Source organism: Cottoperca gobio, chromosome 3 (assembly GCF_900634415.1).
Source record: "Cottoperca gobio chromosome 3, fCotGob3.1, whole genome shotgun sequence".
NCBI classification, from domain to species: domain Eukaryota; kingdom Metazoa; phylum Chordata; class Actinopteri; order Perciformes; family Bovichtidae; genus Cottoperca; species Cottoperca gobio.
In genome coordinates, this window is record NC_041357.1 from 13,438,467 (window position 1) to 13,457,519 (window position 19,053).

General features: G+C 41.9%; 1 protein-coding gene across 1 annotated transcript; it reads left to right on the top strand.

Moving 5' to 3' along the window:
• The first annotated feature begins 826 nt into the window (after positions 1-826).
• tnfaip8l3 (tumor necrosis factor, alpha-induced protein 8-like 3) lies at positions 827-19,035 on the top strand. Its single transcript, XM_029454414.1, is given in 3 exon segments — positions 827-1,181; positions 17,846-18,150; positions 18,152-19,035. Coding segments are annotated over 3 exon segments (609 nt in total). The 5' UTR covers positions 827-1,135; the 3' UTR covers positions 18,410-19,035.
• Positions 19,036-19,053: the final 18 nt, after the last annotated feature.

Consider the following 19,053-nt stretch of genomic DNA (forward strand, 5'->3'; position numbering starts at 1 on the left):
TCTACAAGTTATATATTTGTTGAATGCATTTTAAAGCAGCAAGTGCTTTCTTTGAACTCTCTGTAGTGAGGCACTCAAGGACACCCTGACACAGAGTTGGCATTCATGAGCTAAGTAATCAGAAAATCAACAAAAAGAATGCTGCAAACTCTTTGCTTAGAGAAGGCTGTTGTTTGTTGACCGAATATGAAATACGGCATGCTGGAGCATCCTTGAACATCCTTCATCTATCAAAAACTAGTGTCTCTGAGTCTCTGCAACAAATGAAAACAAATACATTCCTGTGAAAAGGAAAGCAATCTAAATATATAGTATGCTTTGAAAGGAAGTGATCTAAATGTGCATTATTATAATACAAATACAACTCAAAAACTACTTTCCTATCACATTTAGACAAAACATGTCATATCCATCCAATGATTACTGCAGAAAGTCAAACCGTAACCTGACCTGACTTCACGTGAACACTACAGATAAGTGACTGATTTTATAACAGCCAGAAACAAGGGGTCATGAGATTTTTACTGCTGGAGATGAATTTAAAGTTGCCATGAATGAGTCTCTCCCATTGCTCTGCTAAAACACAGGCAGCACTCTTACCCAGAGACAGAGAGAGGGAGGGAGAGAGGAAGAGACGGCACTTACAGCATACAGAAAGAGGTAGAGAAAGAGTTTGAGTGGAGAAAGCGTGAAGAGGCGTGTGACACAACCGAATGAGAGGAGGGGGAGGAGGAGGAGCGACCAAGTGGCAGGGACAAGGGAGGGAAAAACCGAGAGGGGGACGGACCGAGAGTGAGAGAGGGGAGGGAGCATCAGGCACGGGGAAAGTAGATGAGAGGGAGAAGGGAAGAGGGAAACTGAGGGAGTCAGGAGAAGCGAGGAGAGCAAAAGCAAAAGAGAGTAACAACAAAAAAAAGGAGGACAGCTCAGCAAATCAGCCCAGTAGCATTCCTCTCACAGCTGCAGTGATCCAGGCTGGGAGGGGAAGTTTAGCTCACAGGAAGAAGAAAAAGAAACAAGAAATTGCATTTTTAGTTGTTTTGTTTTCGACCGGGTGAAGAAATCAGAAGACTCCCTTGAGAGGAAAGGGAACAAGAAGAAAGTGGAATCAGAGAGCTGTGTCCTGCAGGGGAAGATGGATTCAGACTCCGGAGAGCAGAGTGACGGAGACCTGTCTCCAGGTAAGCCTTAAGAACATTACCTCAACTAAAACATCAGTTTACATTCATTTATCCAGAGGGTCAGGGACTTCTTTCTGTTTTCCAGCCTTTTTATAGGGCACTGGACCCTCTACATACACACATTTTGTCACCAGGGCGGTACCTTCATCAACTCTGTATCATTTCGCTCACAGTGCAGCTATCCTCACACTGATCAGCAGTCAGCTTACACATCTGACTACTTTAATGCTCCCACAAAATCAAGAATCACTCAATTTTCATCTTTTGAGAGTCACTTTATCCATTATGTGTAGCTCATTGCTAAGATGTATGAAAGGCAAGCTTCTGTGAGCTCTGATGCATGTACACTGTGATGCTGGTGACTGGCAGAGCCTCGCTCAGTGTGCGGATGAAAGCCGGCTCAGTCACCACCAGGAGCAGGCAAGATCCAACACGTGCAGCCAGTTTGTTCATCAACACATCCAGCTACGGAGAGAGCACAGCCTCCCCGGACGCTTCTTCTTCTCTGTGGTGCATCTCACACTCAAGGGAAGAATTCAAATGTTTCGATGACTGGAAGTTTTTTTTACGGTGTCAGAGTGAAGAAGAAGCAAAGCAGATATTTATTTATAGTTGAAGTTCAGTGTCTCTCATTGGATATTTCCCAGCATTACAAGCGAGTGGGCGATGTATTGAACTGAGATCCTGTGGAGGATTCAAGCCAAGAGATGAAACTGCCTTCCGAAGTTTGAATTCAAAGATTGCGAATCAAATGTGATGTGACCATATTAGAACAGACTAATACCTTTTCATCTCTTCTGTCTTACAGATTTTCAGATTGACGCTTTAAGTGACTTCATCCTCTTTTAGACAGCTGTGGGTTCCCCTAAAATTATTTTCCATTCAACACATGTATGGACTGTCCCTGGGTACTATTAGCAGTCCTGCTATAGGTGTCAAATAACGGACGTATAATTTGATTGGGCATGTTGTTGCCGTTGTGGCTGTTTGCCTCTTTATTTCATGGCGAAGAGCTTTGTATGTTAATGATGCTCTGTTGAACTCAGACCATCTGTCTGTCCATCTGGCTCATTGTCTGTCGGTCTGTCGGTCTGTCGGTCCATTTGCAAAGAGAGAGGCAATATTATTATGAAAGCCATATGACATATCTGTATCACCTGCTGATTTAATGCAGACAGTTCAAGGTTAAAACGTCAACCAAGACTCTCATGTGAGACAGAGGATTTAGCCATTTCCCTTTCATGTAAAACGATGTACAATGTTTTCATGTCGTGGAAACGTTTTTCTTTTTTTTTCTACAGATGTTGTGATCTGTTGAAGCTTCAAGAAATGCAAAGTGACATAGCCTTTGTGATGTAAGATGATTTTACTCCTGTGTCTTTTTTGACGTAAAAACAATGTTACACAAAGGAAGGGTGACATGAGAGCGTGAGAGAAACCAAGAGCCTAACTCGTACTCAAAATGCATTGTGCTTTGTGGCTGTTCTGTCGTTTCTACCCATCAGCCTACTTAAAAAAGAAAAACTGGTATGGCTCACTTTATACGGTCAAATGTCCCATCGAAACCTGAGCAAATGTATTTTGAAAACAGGCTTATTATGAAAGTGTTGCTGTACACAAACATGACCCTTATTCCCTGATATGTGGATGACGGGTGTGCGATTGATCTATGCCTTTAATGTTTATTCTGGCACAAAACTTAAGCAGTGTAAATATTGAGGTGTTACGTTTCAGAAGGCCTTCTCCTCTGCCCTTGAGCTGTTAGTGGCTGTTGTTAGAGAGTGAGACTGACATCTCAGAGTCCAATGTTCTCTTAAATTCTCCCTCAGATACAGGCTTTGTTAGCAATTAGTGATGTTTGGTACATTTCTGCTAAAGTTCAACCAACTTTCCCAGAAGATATCTTGTATTTTTCGTCAGTTCTACATTTCCCACAATGCCCCAGAGAACACGCCTGACCTCGGTCCATTCAGCCTGAGGTTCTGTTGCCTCCAAGTGAAACTCATGAGGTTCAACATGGCAAGTCAAGTAAACACATAATGGTTGGCATTCGAGGGGTTTAAATCATGAGAATATTGTTTCTATGTGATATAGATAGATAGACTGAAAGACAAAAAGAAAGAAAGAGAGGAAATGGTAATCAACAAAAGTCATTTGCATTTTTTTTCAAGTAACTTTATTTAAAAACATTGGAACATCAAAACTCATGTGGGAGTCAGAATTTGTATGGAGTGAGACAGAAACTCAATAGAGCGCAATCATTTCTTTACTGGACTGTTTTTCTGTCTTTGCTCCACTGTTGTCAGTACCTTTTAAAGCTTATTAAAGCACAAAGATCCAACACTATACACAGAGCTCAGCTGTACTCTGAAAGAAATATCCTTTAGACCTTACAAGAAAATGCACACGCACACGCACACGCACACACACACACACACACACACACACACACACACACACACACACACACACACACACACACACACACACACACACAGGTTCACATATTTTTTCCCATAATCATCCAGCCATGGAATGAGCAACCCACTGACCATACCAATACTCACACACTGATTCATCCAGCAGCCCTGTCCTTCCTTCCTGTGGTGGAGTGGAGGTGACCACACCTTAGTATGAGTCAAAGTGAGGCCGGCTGTCAAGACACCTGATCATTTGCCTTTCACTAATCAATGATACTTCTGGTTTTAATTATTTTATATTTCTTATATTCGTCTGGCATTATGTTCAGCCTACGGTCTACTTATGGCTGATTCATCATGGGGATGCGACTCACTATAACACCATAATCCAATCTGCCGTCCACAGAACTATTTCCAGCCGTTTGTGTTTGCTTCAAATGTTCCATAGAAAGCAGACTTGGCTGTTGTAATAACATATGTGTGGTGCATAGGGGCATGAGGCCTGTAGCTGTGTTTCTATTAAAAACAAAAAAAAGCTTCAGATGTTTGATGACAAACTGAAATGTAATCTTCGGCCAGGTGATCTTGTTCAGCATTCACACACTCGCATGCCAACAAACACTACAGCTCTATTGCCGTGTTAATTGCTACCAATCCACACTTCCACAAACACTTTACAAACACTTCAAAGCTCACTGACTACTGCAATAGAACAAGCCAGGAGCTCCCAGCAATCAGAGGAGAGCTTCTGCCTCATAATTGCCATGTTGGCAGACTGGCCACATGCTTTACACATGAGAGACAGGCAGAGTGGACCAGCCCTGCATACACTGTAAAACTCCCAAACGCAGACACACACACACACACACACACACACACACACACACACACACACATTGAAAAAAATGGCTACTGCACTCTTCTTGCTCATTCCCTTCGTCTCCCAACACATGCATCCCTGATTTTTTTTCCCTCCGCCTTTAATCTGGCCCACAGATGGAGAGTGCTTACTGCACCCCAGCCCTCCACACACACACACACACACACACACACACACACACACACACACACACACACACACACACACACACACACACACACACACACACACACACACACACACACACACACACACACACACACACACACACACATTGAAAAAAATGGCTACTGCACTCTTCTTGCTCATTCCCTTCGTCTCCCAACACATGCATCCCTGATTTTTTTTCCCTCCGCCTTTAATCTGGCCCACAGATGGAGAGTGCTTACTGCACCCCAGCCCTCCACACACACACACACACACACACACACACACACACACACACACACACACACACACACACACACACACACACACACACACACACACACACACACACACACACACACACACACACATATATACTTGAGACACCAGGAGCTGGTTCTGGAAAATTGTAACATGAACTGAGAAAAAAAAGAAAGCAGAACTGAAGCCATAAGTGGAAAAGACGACTCAGGAGAAAGTGTTGTTTTTTCTCTTTCCTCTAGCTGCAGCGAAAGACAAACCCTAAAAGTCCCAGGTCCCTGACCGGCGTGTGAGGGCATTTTCCCTTGTATGCACATGCATGCGTTGATACAATAATACTGTGGCATTTCATAGTGTTTGTGGGACATTTGGAGAAATAATCTTTTCCCTACGACTGAGCCATTATTGAAACATGAAATTAGACCGCAGAGGCATTTTGACAAGGCTTCATAGACACACACTCAGGAGGAGAGAAGGCTGTGGTTTCACTGCAGGGCCAGTCGAGGCAAAGCAAACAGTCACTAGTGGCGCCTGGTGTGAGAGGCGAGCTATTTGAGGGAAGCAGTGTGTATTATGGGAAGACTGGTGTCAGTTGAGCATTGAGCCTGTACAGGTATCTCGATCTGTGGATACTGTATGTAGGAGCTGTGAGGCAGGAACTTTAATCGTGTGCTCATTTATAATTCCTAATAATTTGTGGAAGTTTTTGAGGAAAGCTGTTTTTTTTAGGTAGTTTCTGGTTTCATTTTAGACTTTATGGTTCAGTGGAAGACACGGCAGTTAGGGTTTGTCTCACCTACCGTCTCTGAATATAACGCCACCCGCAGATGATATCAAGTTAAATCTCCTACTTACCAATTAAGGCAACGGACAACAAGGCAGAGTGGGAGGCAATAACACACAAATCCTTTCACACTTAATGTAACTCTGGCACAATTGAACTAACTGATTATAGCATTATAAGATTATGGTTGGTAAAAGTATAATATCCATGTTCAGCATAGTATATCACAACAGATAGCAGTGTAGCAGTGTGTCATATTAAGCTGCTTTTAGCGTACATTTATAAATGTTTGCCTCTGGGAGGTAGAAGGCAGTGGAATAGACAGAAGAAGCAAATGTGGCAATTACATTAGTGGGTTTAGACATTTCATGGGCAATAATGGCAACAGAGAGAAACTAAAACTCCACATTCTGTTAACCTTAAAGGCTTTTAAAGGATTTGAATGAACTAACACAAGGATTCGGTTTTGGCTGGTAGCGGAGAGGGTTAAGTTGAAAAAAGGAATGTAGTCACTAAAAGTCAGAAACGTGTGTGTGTGTGTGTGTGTGTGTGTGTGTGTGTGTGTGTGTGTGTGTGTGTGTGTGTGTGTGTGTGTGTGTCTGTGTGTGTGTCTGTGTGTGTGTCTGTGTGTGTGTGAGAACCACAGTTATTTCCTGGTCATTAGTTAGTGGCGGGTTGGCAGCCAAGAGAGCAGCAGCACTTTGGTTTTACACTAAAGTGTATCGTTCCACACTGAGAACCTTCGAGGCCAAAGCTCAAAGTATATCCAATTTTATCACTCCAGTCAAAGCAAGAGCAACCTTTAATTGAGGCAGCATAAACAGCTTAAGCCCAGCAACTTTCTAACCTTAGCTCCCCTAGTCTTCTGGAAAAGCTGTAACATGCTGTACTGGTTAATATAATTATTACACCTCATTATTTCAAAATGAAACAACGATATATGAGCTGCAGTTATTAAATGCTAAACGCTATTATGCAATGTTGTATACCAAAGTCACTATTAAAAGTTATTATCTTAACAAAGTTGATATAATTAAAATAGTTTGTGTACAAAGATCATACTACTAAGAGAAATAAATGAGTCTTTACAATTTAGTTTGCTCTCTTAATGTAATTTGTTGTCCGTCGTAAAAAAAGAAACTCCATCCAGCTCCCGCTGTACTACTATTATTACAGCCATATCTGTATTTATAATGTAATTACTGCTATTACCAGTGGTGGAAAGTAACTTTACTCAAGTACATAGCTTTAGTACTATTTTGATGTTGCCTACTGATACTTTACTTGAACATTTACATTTTACACAGAAAACAATAACCAGAACTATAGTGAGTTTCTAAAATGATATGGAGTTAAGGGTTGAACTACCAAATTACAAGGTATATGGTAATTAAAATGAGCTCCACCTGGACCAGCTTCAACATTATTAGCCATGTTATAGTAATAATAATAATCAGATAGTCTATGACACAGTAGCATTACAACAACATACTAATACTTTCATACTTTTATTGCTACTTTTACTTAATTTAAATCATTGAATACTTCGTACACTTATTACAAATGTCCCTGTGATCCCTTGGACTGTAGTTGCAGACTGCCAACAAAGGGCACTAACAGACTGGGCCTCCAGGGGCTTGAAGCTTTCCAATGCCTCACTTTTACGTAAACTCTGTTTTAGTGGATGAGCTAGTAAACAAACCAGGAGGCCAAAGTTATGGGGAAAGTTGGCAAGGGCTGGAGGATTGTGTGCGTGATTGTGTGTGTGTGTGTGTGCGTGCACGTGTGTGTCTCTTTTGTAAACGATGCCACGGCATGCTGAGACTTGGCTGAGGTCTATGAGAGGAGCGACTCACCCAGGGCCGGAAAACCTTTACTTCCTTGCCACTCACGCTCGGCTGAGTGTAGATCTGGTGAGAAATTAAACAGAGAGAGGAAGAGATAAAACAAAAAGAGACGAGAGCTTCATGAATGTAAGACAAAGATTCACGCCACATCCGGTTCTCCATACAGCTGCAGAAGATCTAAAAGGGAATGAGGCTGAGGAGATGTTCTTGATGTTTTGTGGGTCTGTGTCTTACGTAAAGGGACATTGACAGCAGCTATGGACATATGATTTCACCTCTTTTTCTTTGACACCCCCACCTCCTCCATCCTTCTTTCTATCACTCCTCCACGCTTGTTTTAAATAAAGTGACACATCTGCAGGCTTTCAGAACGGCGGTGATTGTATATCTATTTTTATTTTCTTCTGCGATAATTCAGAGCATTTTTCAAGCAAATATATCCTCCTTCCGCTCATCTTTTCTACTGCTTTTCTATTAGTTTTGACTGAATGGTGTGAAATGAAAATGTACATATTGTCAGCTCGGCCCACCCTCTCCATATTTCTCTTGCCCTCTTCCTTTCTCTGTAAATAGCTTAGTTTCTTTGTGTCAGATGGAAAAAGTCAAAGGAACTTTCTGTCTGGGTTCCAGGCCAGATAAAGTAAGGAAAGCACCAATATTTTATCCTCCTCTGTTTTTTATTAGGCCTCAGTCTCACAGTCTGTCATTATGGTTCACACACACACACACACACACACACACCCACACATTTGGACCCAGCTTTCTATAAATAGAGTGTTCTATGAATCAAATCATTTTTTGAGTTGGTTATCTACAGGATTTTCAGCGAACATTTAAATCAAACCGCATTTTGTGTGCTGTCCCACATTACACAGTAAAGTTCGACTGTAGTTGGCGCTGTTTGTCTCCCCGGTGTTCCAAACAAACTGCTTCAGTTTCGGAGACATATGTTTTGAGCTGTAAATGCAAAACCTGGCTATAGTTTAAATGAATTACTGTGTTATAGAAATTACAAGTGGACATTTATTTATTCATGGAGAAATGTTTAGTATTTGGCCCTCATCCACCTGACGACTAATGATCGTGTCAGAGTGGTTTTCCAGAGAAGCTCCCAGAGGAGTGAAGCAGAAAGTGGACACTGCCTCCAGCCAGTTCCCATGCCCGGCTAACCAGCTAACTGTGGTCTGGCTCTTTACTGGTTACACAATGGAAGCAGAGGAGAGGTCAAAGGGCGGCGATCTCTCAGGGCCTTGTAGTCCTGACAGGATGTCGAGGATACCACTTCTCATCCTCTGTGGACCAGCCTCTTCTGTGGTCCTCGTGACGAGGAGTGACTTTGATGAAAGCCAAGGTCAGAACCAAATGTAGAGGTCAAATCGTTGATTCCTCCCTCGCCCTTTGCCCTCCTCCCGATACTTGTGACAGACGGTCAAGCCAGTGGTATATTAATCAATCAGACATCTCCTGCCACAGCCTCATTCCACCCTCATCTCTGCGGTTCAGCTCTACAGGGACATGGCCATTAAAACTAAGAGACAGAGAGAGGCGAAAAAAGACATGAGAGATGGAGCATTAAATAAAGGCCATGCAGCGATCTGTTCCTGTGTCCCTCCTGATTTAGAGAGGTTCCTAAGTGCTTTTCCCTGAACTGTTAGTCACAGTAGAGACACTTAGACCGGTCCCAGGATAAACACACTTGTATGTTCAAACACTGTCTCGTGCTGTATATCGGACCTCTTCATTACAGCTACATTGATGTACATCAATTTGCTTTAATTGACTCCTAACAAGTTTGTTTATGGGATTTTTAACCATTATGCATTTGGCAGTAACGCTGAGTGATACCTCTTGTGTGGCTGCTCATTTCCATGTACTCTGACCTGCACACGGAAAACATCCTGAAGTCTACCATCTTCATTTAGACTGCTTGTTATGCCTTGATGTTGGAAAGATGTGTGTGTGTGTGTGTGTGTGTGGGGGGGGGGGGGGGGGGGGGGGGCTAAAGCATGAATCATCTTTTTATCATAATTCACTAATGAACAAACAAATGCAGCCATTGCTTCATGTTATTTTAATGTCGTCAGAACATACATACAACATCAACACAAACAACAAACGTGTTTAACTACCGATATTGGATTATTGAAGCCAACACCGATACCGAGATGTGAGAGCTTTTAAATGATCTGATAATGATATATTGATATATATATATATCACTTTATAAACATCATGATTTTTACTAACATCCATTTTGCACTTTATAATGTTCCCTTTATCTTTATGTTTCTCATACGTTTCCTTGAGGGAACGCAGCTACTTTTGTGCCTCACCTCATCCACGTTTACTATTTAGGACAAATAAAAACTTCAAGCTGAGAAATGTAACACATGTAAAAAACATTAACAGCAAAAACAAATCCCTTTTACAAGCCTTGGGGATCTGTGAGGAGGATAAATCTGTATTTCCTGCTATTGCACTTTCTTCCAGTAAAGCACGAGTTAGCTGTAACCTGTGCGTTCCAGTTTCAGCCAGAAACACTAAATGATCCACAGCTACAAAAGGGAACGAACTTTACACTTTGTACCCCACTTCACACAAATGAGAGTCATTAAGGCATTAACAAGGAGTTATATATTAACCTTTAAGGTGTGAATGCTTCTCTACATCCTGAGCAGTTGTTAACTGCACGGTGAATGACCTCTTTCAGCACTAGAGTGCACTATATGTCATGAATAATGCAACTCAATGCACTACACTATACGTACTATACCGCACTCTCTTTATCTCAGTAAAATTCTCAATCTTGTTACTTTCATCTAAATACAAAAACACACACACAACAGACAGAGAGTGTGCAGGGGGTGGGTGGTTGTGGGGGGGAGAGTATTTGAGTCATCTTCTGATTAGATTAGTGGGAGTCAAAAGTACGCCAGAACGGAGCCTTTGCAGGTCCGCAGTAAGTGGAGGAGACATGAAAAGACAAAAAAAGCCTCAAATTGTTCCACCGCCTGGATACTTTTTCAGCTCTTTCCTTATGTCTGAGGCTTGAATCGTGATATATCTCTGCACACTCTATTTAATTGTGTGTGTGTGTGTGTGTGTGTGTGGTGTGTGTGTGTGTGTGTGTGTGTGTGTGTGTGTGTGTGTGTGTGTGGAAGTGAACTGACAAACACAAAGCCTACAGCACATCAAGTCGAGCTCTGGAACCAGCTGGCACAACACACCATCCTTCTCCTCCTCACTCCAGCCCACTGGCCTCCCAGGCTTGCTTAACACTAACCCTGCAGGCTATTAAAAACCTCTTTACTGTTGCTGAATGACCTGCTCCATTGTTTTCCTCAAGCCTCGTAAATGCAGCCAGAGAGAGTCTGCAGTGACTCTTCATTGGAAACCAGAAGCAAACGAAAAGGCCAAGGCAAAAGAAGAGGAAGTCAAGCTGTCACCCTTGTTTACGTCTCTTACTTCTCTTTCCACTGACATTTTCTTGCTATTGATACTTTGTTTAAGTTGTCTTTGTACTCTGTGAAATGGCAGTGCTGATGGATGACACACTTTATTACTGAGGCTGTTTTCCTTGACTTCTTGTCACAACATGAACACACTGTACACAAGCTGGCAGACTTTAAAGTCGCTTGTATATTAAATGTGATCGTACGCAACTACTGCAGAAGTTCAGTACATATTAGGGGGATTAGAACTTTACTGCTGTTTCCCTTATAAAAGAAAATATCTGAAAAGGAAAATGTCTGGAAAATGATTTCCGTTTTAGCATTTACAGGGTGCAAAGAATGGCCTGGCAACCGTTCATTTCAGTGAGGGGTGTCTTGCTATTCAGTTATAAAATACATTAAAATAATCGGTTGCACATGTGCAGCGGGTAATTGTGATGATGGCAACAACTGGGCAACAAAAAAGCTTTGCAGAGCTCAATACCTATTTCCGTTTGCCACTCAACAAAAACACTCTGAGCCGGGTTGTCTGTCAGCAACCTTTAATGTTTGGCTGTTTGAACTAAGGATGTTTAGAGGAAGGAGTGTCCGGTGCTAAGCAGTGGAGAGTATGGTAAATAGACCTTTTCTTTGTTTCTTTCCTCTCTTCTTATTGAATGTCACACGTTCATCCTGTGCTCATATCCAGCCCTAATAGAGTGATTGTGTATGAACACCTGTGTCTGAGAGTTCATATAATTGCATGTGAGGTGAACATGTATTTGCATCTAGCAAAAAAAAACAGAAAAACATCCAATGCACCTGTGCAGAGGGTGTGACTGGGTTTTGTCCAATACTAAACATGAGCATGTTGTTATTAGCAACGCCAAACAGAGAAGCATTGATAGAGCATTTTGTTTCCGTGTGTGTGTGTGTGTGTGTGTGTGTGTGTGTGTGTGTGTGTGTGTGTGTGTGTGTGTGTGTGTGTGTGTGTGTGTGTGTGTGTGTGTGTGTGTGTGTGCGCGCGTGTGTGTGCGTGTGTTTTAGATACCTGATAGCAGCAGCTCTGAATGATTCACAGCAAAAACATCTCGTTATTAGTGGCTGCAGTGTCCTTAAATATATTTCAGGATTATTTTAGTTTTGTATTCCCATTACTTTTTATTTTTAGATACCTTGAGATTCTTTTGTCAATGTCTGTGTTTGTGATAGTTTAATTGAGATTTTTCAACCAATATATGTGAAAATGCCTTGTTGTAATATATGACTATATATTATATTATTTAACATATTATATATATATATATTTATATATATTATATATATTTTATTTTGCTCTACAAATAGCTGCTGCCGTTTTGTTATGTATTTATGTATTTGTTTTCATTCAATTCAGTTGAATTTAATTTAATTTCCAGACAATAAAAAACAAATACTGAAGAACAATATTTGTTATCTAATATCAATATTACATAGGCATCGCCAGATGGGTAAATAAACTTCCACTGATCTAGCTCATGTCAGATGTATAACGTGCAGGTTTTGGTACCATTAAACAACATAGCATCAGTTATGCTATTCACTACTTTACCTACACATGTATACACATGTTTACACGACCATGTATATACAGTATACGTTTCCTTATCCCGGCCTGACGTCGGTACATTTCTGCAGATGAACATCCCTTACTTTATTTAGGCATTTAATTTATAGGATGTTTCTTACCCCAGTGGGTCTAATTCAGTTATTACTATCTGTTACTATCAACTATTTATCTTGAAGTGTTTTTTTATTTTGCTGTTGAGACATGAAGCCCGACCCACACACACACACACACACACACACACACACACACACACACTGGTCCTGCTAATGGCTCATTCCTTTGGTTGCTCTGGAACGAGACCAACACAAGTCTCAGGACCCGTCTCACAGTCCAGCTTCCCAGCACGCTATGGAAATTGACCAGATTAGCAAGTAATTTATTTAGTGTTAAGTTGAATTGCTATGGGGATAGGATCAGCTCACTTAACTTCAAAAGAAAGCCTACTTAGTTTTACCTTCGGCTTGTGTTACCTTTGGAAAGAGCTAGGCTAGCTGCTTCCCTTTGTTTCCAGTCATTGTGCTAAGATAAGCTAAGCTGCTGCGAGGTTGGTCAATTGCAATATTTACCCTAATTGTAACAAAGCTTGTAGTTTGACCAAGTGAATATCTGTTTTGTCTGTATATGAAGCCAGTTTGTTATTGCTTTGTTATTGCCAGTTCTGGACATTCAACACCATAAATTAGTTGTATCCTCCATCGTTGAGTACCAGCAGTGGTCAACGCAGCAATTGGCTGTGGCCACAAAGGTCACCGCAGCTCAGTCAGAGTTCAGTGCACCAAATACACACAGTCTTTTCCCGTGCCTGTGTTAATACAGCATAACTCTCTGCCAGAAAGCTAATAAGCATATTTACCAAAATGTTACTTTAGAGGGGATTAGTTTGCTAGAAGAATCCTTGTTTTTTGTGATAGCTTTACTGTAGAGCCATTTGCTAAAAGTGTCCTCCTCATTGATTTAAGTGTCTCTGACTAAAACGAAAATAAATCCACCCAGATGGCCATTTTTTTGCAGGGTACCAGCTTTAGCAGGGCAGGTTTGGCTGCTCTCCATGTTCCACACTGTATGTATGTTCTGATGCAGCGCAGCAGAAACTGTTGACTCAGTGCTCTAAAAACATCAGGCGGAACAAAGAGAGACTGTCTAGTCAACAGCCACGGCCAGAGAGCAGCGAGCACCTTACTAATCCTGATGTTAAAAGTAAACTTCACCAACTCCCAAAACACTCTTATGCAACCATTCTGAGGGGCCGGTGGCTGATACCACTGCATCGGTGGACAACTGTGCTCCTGGTGTGTTTTCAGTAACTCATTCCCACACGCTCACTTTATTTAAGTGAAAACTTTACACAAGTGAGAAAATATTGAGCAGGCAGAAGAGAAAGTGTGAGAGAGCCCTCTCCGCTGACAGCTTGGACTCTTCTCTAACTCCTTCTGACACTGGCTCATGAATGTCACTCATCTCAGCCTCTGGGTGACGGGCTGTATGTGAGTGTGCGATAGAGCTCGGACTTCTCTGTCTCCCTGTGCACACTTCTCATCTACGCTCGCTTACTGTATCTGCAGAAATCTCCAGCCAGACTCTGAATCATCCACCTCCTTCCCAAGCACTCTGACTCACGCCTCAAGTAGACTTGTGTCCATTCTTCAGTGGTATTCCCCCCCCCCCCCCACACACACACACACACACTCCTTCATTTTTTGCTTACATTCTTCGCTACGGGATGTGAAAACAGACTTGAGACAGGGGTCAAAGCGAGTGAGTCCATAGCCACCTGCTGGTCCTCAGAAACAGGCTCCAGGCTGTGTGGTGGGGGGTGGCAGGAGAATAATTAGTCTACTTTTATCTCTGCACTAAAAACAGAAAAGATCCAACCACTTCCTTTAATGCAGCACTCTTTTAAGTTATGTGTTAAACTGGTCGTTGCATTGAGAATCACCAGTATTGGTTGTTTCATTGCACACTGCGGCTCCAAATATAAATAGTCCGCATTGGTCTGACAAGGCCGGCTTTATGGAGCAAGCTGTCACCTTTATCCAGTTGGGTGTCTGAATATCAGAGGCTCCCTGGAACAAAGAGCTGCTTCAGAGAAACAAGAAATTACATTGACAAAGAGAGCCTGTTGATGAGAGGCACAGATCTGCCTAATGAGAACCAAAGTTATATGTTCTGGTATTCAAATATCATTGGAAACTACCGTATTGTTGTGAGGTATGTTATCTATTCATCACCTCTGGGGATGAGACAGTTTGATTCTTTCTCCCAGTAATGTTGACTATACAAATTTTAGGAGTCATTCTGAGTATTGTATGTAGGTTATGTTCTGGTCACAGTATATAACATCCTGTATAAATGCAAAATGCATCCAACAAAGAGCACAGAACAGGACTTTCTTGGATCAGTCACTTAATTCAATTTACTTGAAGCTGCACATATCAATATTTTCATGTCACCAATGATTATGTGTAACATGAAAGGAGTCGCTCACTGTGACAAACACATAGAGAAGTATTCTCTAACTTTGCAATGACACTTTTAGCATCTTTCAGCTTATTGTTTTGGTTTTGTGGAACACAACTTAAAGGTTTTGGTTCAGTCTCATCACTCTCATCAACCTTGTTTCTATCAGGAAGCTGTTTTCAGGGAAAGACTTTTGTGATCCCAATTTTAGCTACCTGCCAGAACCAAAATGCAGACGGACAACTAGCTAGTGAAGAAAGTAAAGCATTTAGCATCTTAAGAGCCAGATCCTTCGCTCAGAAGTTGGTAGAGACCAAAACAGAGCTAGAAGAAGAGAAATTGGATCACTCAATCAGTTGAATTTATTTACATAAAAATAATTTTATAAAACTTTATTTCTGCAGGTTTGGCGTCTTCATACTGACCCACACCACTTTTGTCTAACATACAATAATTCTGACCACCACTCATGAAGCTGCACAAAGGAGCAGTACATCAGATCTTATGTATTGGGAAATGTCTGTAGTCAAAGACATTTGCGTTATAACTTATAAATGTCAAAGTGGGCTAATTATATGTACATGAAATGTAATTTAGCTTGAGACCATCAAACAAAATGTCACTTCTGTACATTCACATGAAATGCCACGGATTGGATTTCTCCCAATTGTTGTGGAGTGTTAAACCTCTTGTGTATATAGACACACGCAGATGATGTGATGAGGGAGTGAATTCTGCACGGTCACATACGTAGCTGTCTGTTTTGATCAGAATTATAATGACAACAGAGCAGGTGTCTTTGAGCTTGGGCTCATCTGTTGTTCTGTGCAGAGCTTACTGGGCAATGATGCCCCCATCCGCTCTCTCTCTCTCTCTCTCTCTCTCTCTCTCTCTCTCTCTCTCTCTCTCTCTCTCTCTCTCTCTCTCTCTCTCTCTCTCTCTCTCTCTCTCTCTCTCTCGCACTCTCTCTGGACATACATGTGGAGGAGGACGAGGCTGACAAGGTGCCCAGGAAAGAGGAGGAAAAAGTTAAGCCTCTTTCCTGGGCTTTAATCATAATAGGAGTTATCTGGTGTGTAATTTGTAGCTGGGTGGCACCTAAATAAAACCCCTTTCCGTCCTCCCACTCCTCACATTCACACAGACACATGTTAAGCTGCTGGAATCGCTCTGTGATGACACAAGCAGCTTTTGATGTTCTCCTCTATGATAAATTGCGACTGCAGTGGGACATGGCATAAAACTGTGATCGTCTGAAGAGAGACAAAGTGCAGAGAAGTTCTTATCGGTGCACAGCTGTTATCCAGAGCAGATAATCATTCCTCTTATAGTCAGCCAACCACACCACAGGCAGCTCCAGGAAGGACACCGCCCTTCGTTGAATGTGGCTGCACCGCGTTTCATCTACTCCTCAGCTCTCACTTGTTCAGACTGTGTTCTGTATCAAGTTACTTCTGTAACTTTACAAAAGATATCAAAGTACAATTTAGTTTTTCGTGAAATAAAATTTTAGTCAGCAGCTGTTTTGTATGTCCAAGTTTGCATATACAAAATCAGGAGGAGGATGAGCCTTTGGTCATGCCAAAAATAAACTTAATCATCCACTGCTGCGCCTTCATATTTACTGGGGTCACATTAAATACTGCTACCAATGAGTTGTTTAACAACTTGCTGTTGAACAAAGCCAAGAGGCTTCCGCTGAATAACTAAGACATCTGTACATATTACTTTTCTTTTCTTTTTAGCACACAGAGTTCTTTATGCAAGGACAAAGTAATGTCAGTGAAAACAGGAGAAAGAAAGGACCCATATTTGTATTAGAAGGGGTCAACAGAGTTGCACAAGCCTGTTTGTCCAGATGGAAGTCAGCTGTTAAATGTAAACATACTGACATTTAAGGGCAGTGGTTGAAGTCTATAATAATAATATGTACCAAGATATACGGCAAAAGGGTTTATCTGTTTTATAATGTTCAGTCTACTGTATTTAGAGGGGTTGGTGGAAAACCAAAACAGAGCTAAAAGGAATATTAATGTTGGTTTGTTTGTGGACTACAGTTTTGAAGCCACGTTGTTACTGTATTTTATTCTATTTAATTGTGTACTCGCCACTTTACTTTCTTGTTCTTTTGCTGTAACACGGTAAATGTCCCCGTCGTGGGACTAATAAAGGATTTCTGATTCTGATTCTGAAGTTTGGTGCTTTGGCAGTCGCATCTTAGTTTGTTTCACTAGAAGGGACACAAGAGGGTGTAGCTAAGCACAACCGAATGCTGAACAAGACAATCGCAGGCGGCCAAAATGCCACAATTAACTTTCATGAACTGAAAACACACTGTTACTGTTAAAATGAAAACATGAGAGGACACAGACAGGACACACTGTGGTAGCAACCTGTCAATCACAAGCCCTAAAACATACCCTGATTTATCGTCTATTTTAATCGAAAATGTTTACTGAGGTAATGATGTCGCCCCCTGCTGGATATCAGAGAGAATGCAAGTTTAAGACACTTCTGCATTGTCTTCACTTTTTTCAGACTAAAACTCCAAACTAATGCAATTGTTGCATGCTGGATGTGTGACTAGTCAACTGTCTGCTAACACATTTTCCATATCAACCAACCATATCAATGAGTTGACAATATGTCTCTGTTGTGTTTCTAGAATGTTCTTCTGCCCCCCAGTGGCTGCCGCAGCAAGATCATTATTTTACTTTTTTGTTTGTTAGGTTCCCTGTTCCTTAAACAAAAAGTAATGTTGTAATAAAGATGTCTGACCTTTAGGCTTAACCTCTAACCACTTGTCTTTCTTCTTTCTCTCCCCTCAGGACAGGAGAGCTTTAACTCTCGCTCGCTGGCCCTGCAGGCCCAGAAGAAGATCCTGAGCAAGATGGCAACCATGGTGGTGGCCAACATGCTGACAGATGACACCAGCAGTGAGATCTTGGACGAGCTCTACAAGACCAGCCGGGAGTTCACCAAGAGCAAGAAGGAGGCCCACAAGATAATCAAGGACGTCATCAAGATCGCCCTGAAGATCGGCATCCTGTACCGTAACCATCAGTTCAGCCCCGACGAGCTGGACACAGTGGAGCGCTTCAAGAAGAAGATGAACCAGGCGGCCATGACGGCAGGTGTCGTTCTACGAGGTGGAGTACACCTTTGACAGGAATATTCTGTCTGAGCTCCTGCAGGATTGCAGGGACCTACTTCACACCCTGGTCGAGCAGCACCTGACGACGCGCTCACATGCACGCATTGATCACGTTTTCAACCATTTTGCCCATGGGGAGTACCTGGCCCAGCTGTACGGGGACAGAGAGGAGTACAGACTCTCCCTGAGGAAGATCTGCAACGGTATCAACAAACTGCTGGATGAAGGAACGCTTTAACCTCAAACACATGACCTCTTTCGTCTCTAGCTCTTTCTGTTGCTGGTCTCTCCTGCCTCCTTCTTTTTCCTTTTCACTTGCTCACCCCTGACCTCTCACATCCTCTGCCTTCTTTTTGCTCCCGTCTTCCTGTCTCTTCATCATCCATTACCATGAAGCGAGCTGTAACATCCTGCTGCTCTGGTTCAATGAGGGAATTTTATGGACTGTCTTTCCACTCCGTGCATCATTGCTGCACACTGGGACAGCCTGTGTCATGATTTATGCATTATAGCATTCCCTTTGTGTACTGTACCAATGGCCAAAAAACATACATTAGGTATAGTTGGATATGGAAGATAATCAGTAGTAATCAGTCTCTCTTTGTGTGTGTGTGTGTGTGTGTGTGTGTGTGTGTGTGTGTGTGTGTGTGTGTGTGTGTGTGTGTATGTGTGTGTGTGTGTGTGTGTGTGTGTGTGTGTGTGTGTGTGTGTGTGTGTGTGCGCCCATGTGTCTGTATGGGATTCGCTTGAATAATGTGTTTGTACATAAGACCAACTATGACATGACGTGTGTATTATGTAACTGTGTCAATCTTCTCTACAAGGGTGTAACACTTGTCTTTTATTAAAGATTTCTGGTAAACATTATTTTGCAATTCTTCT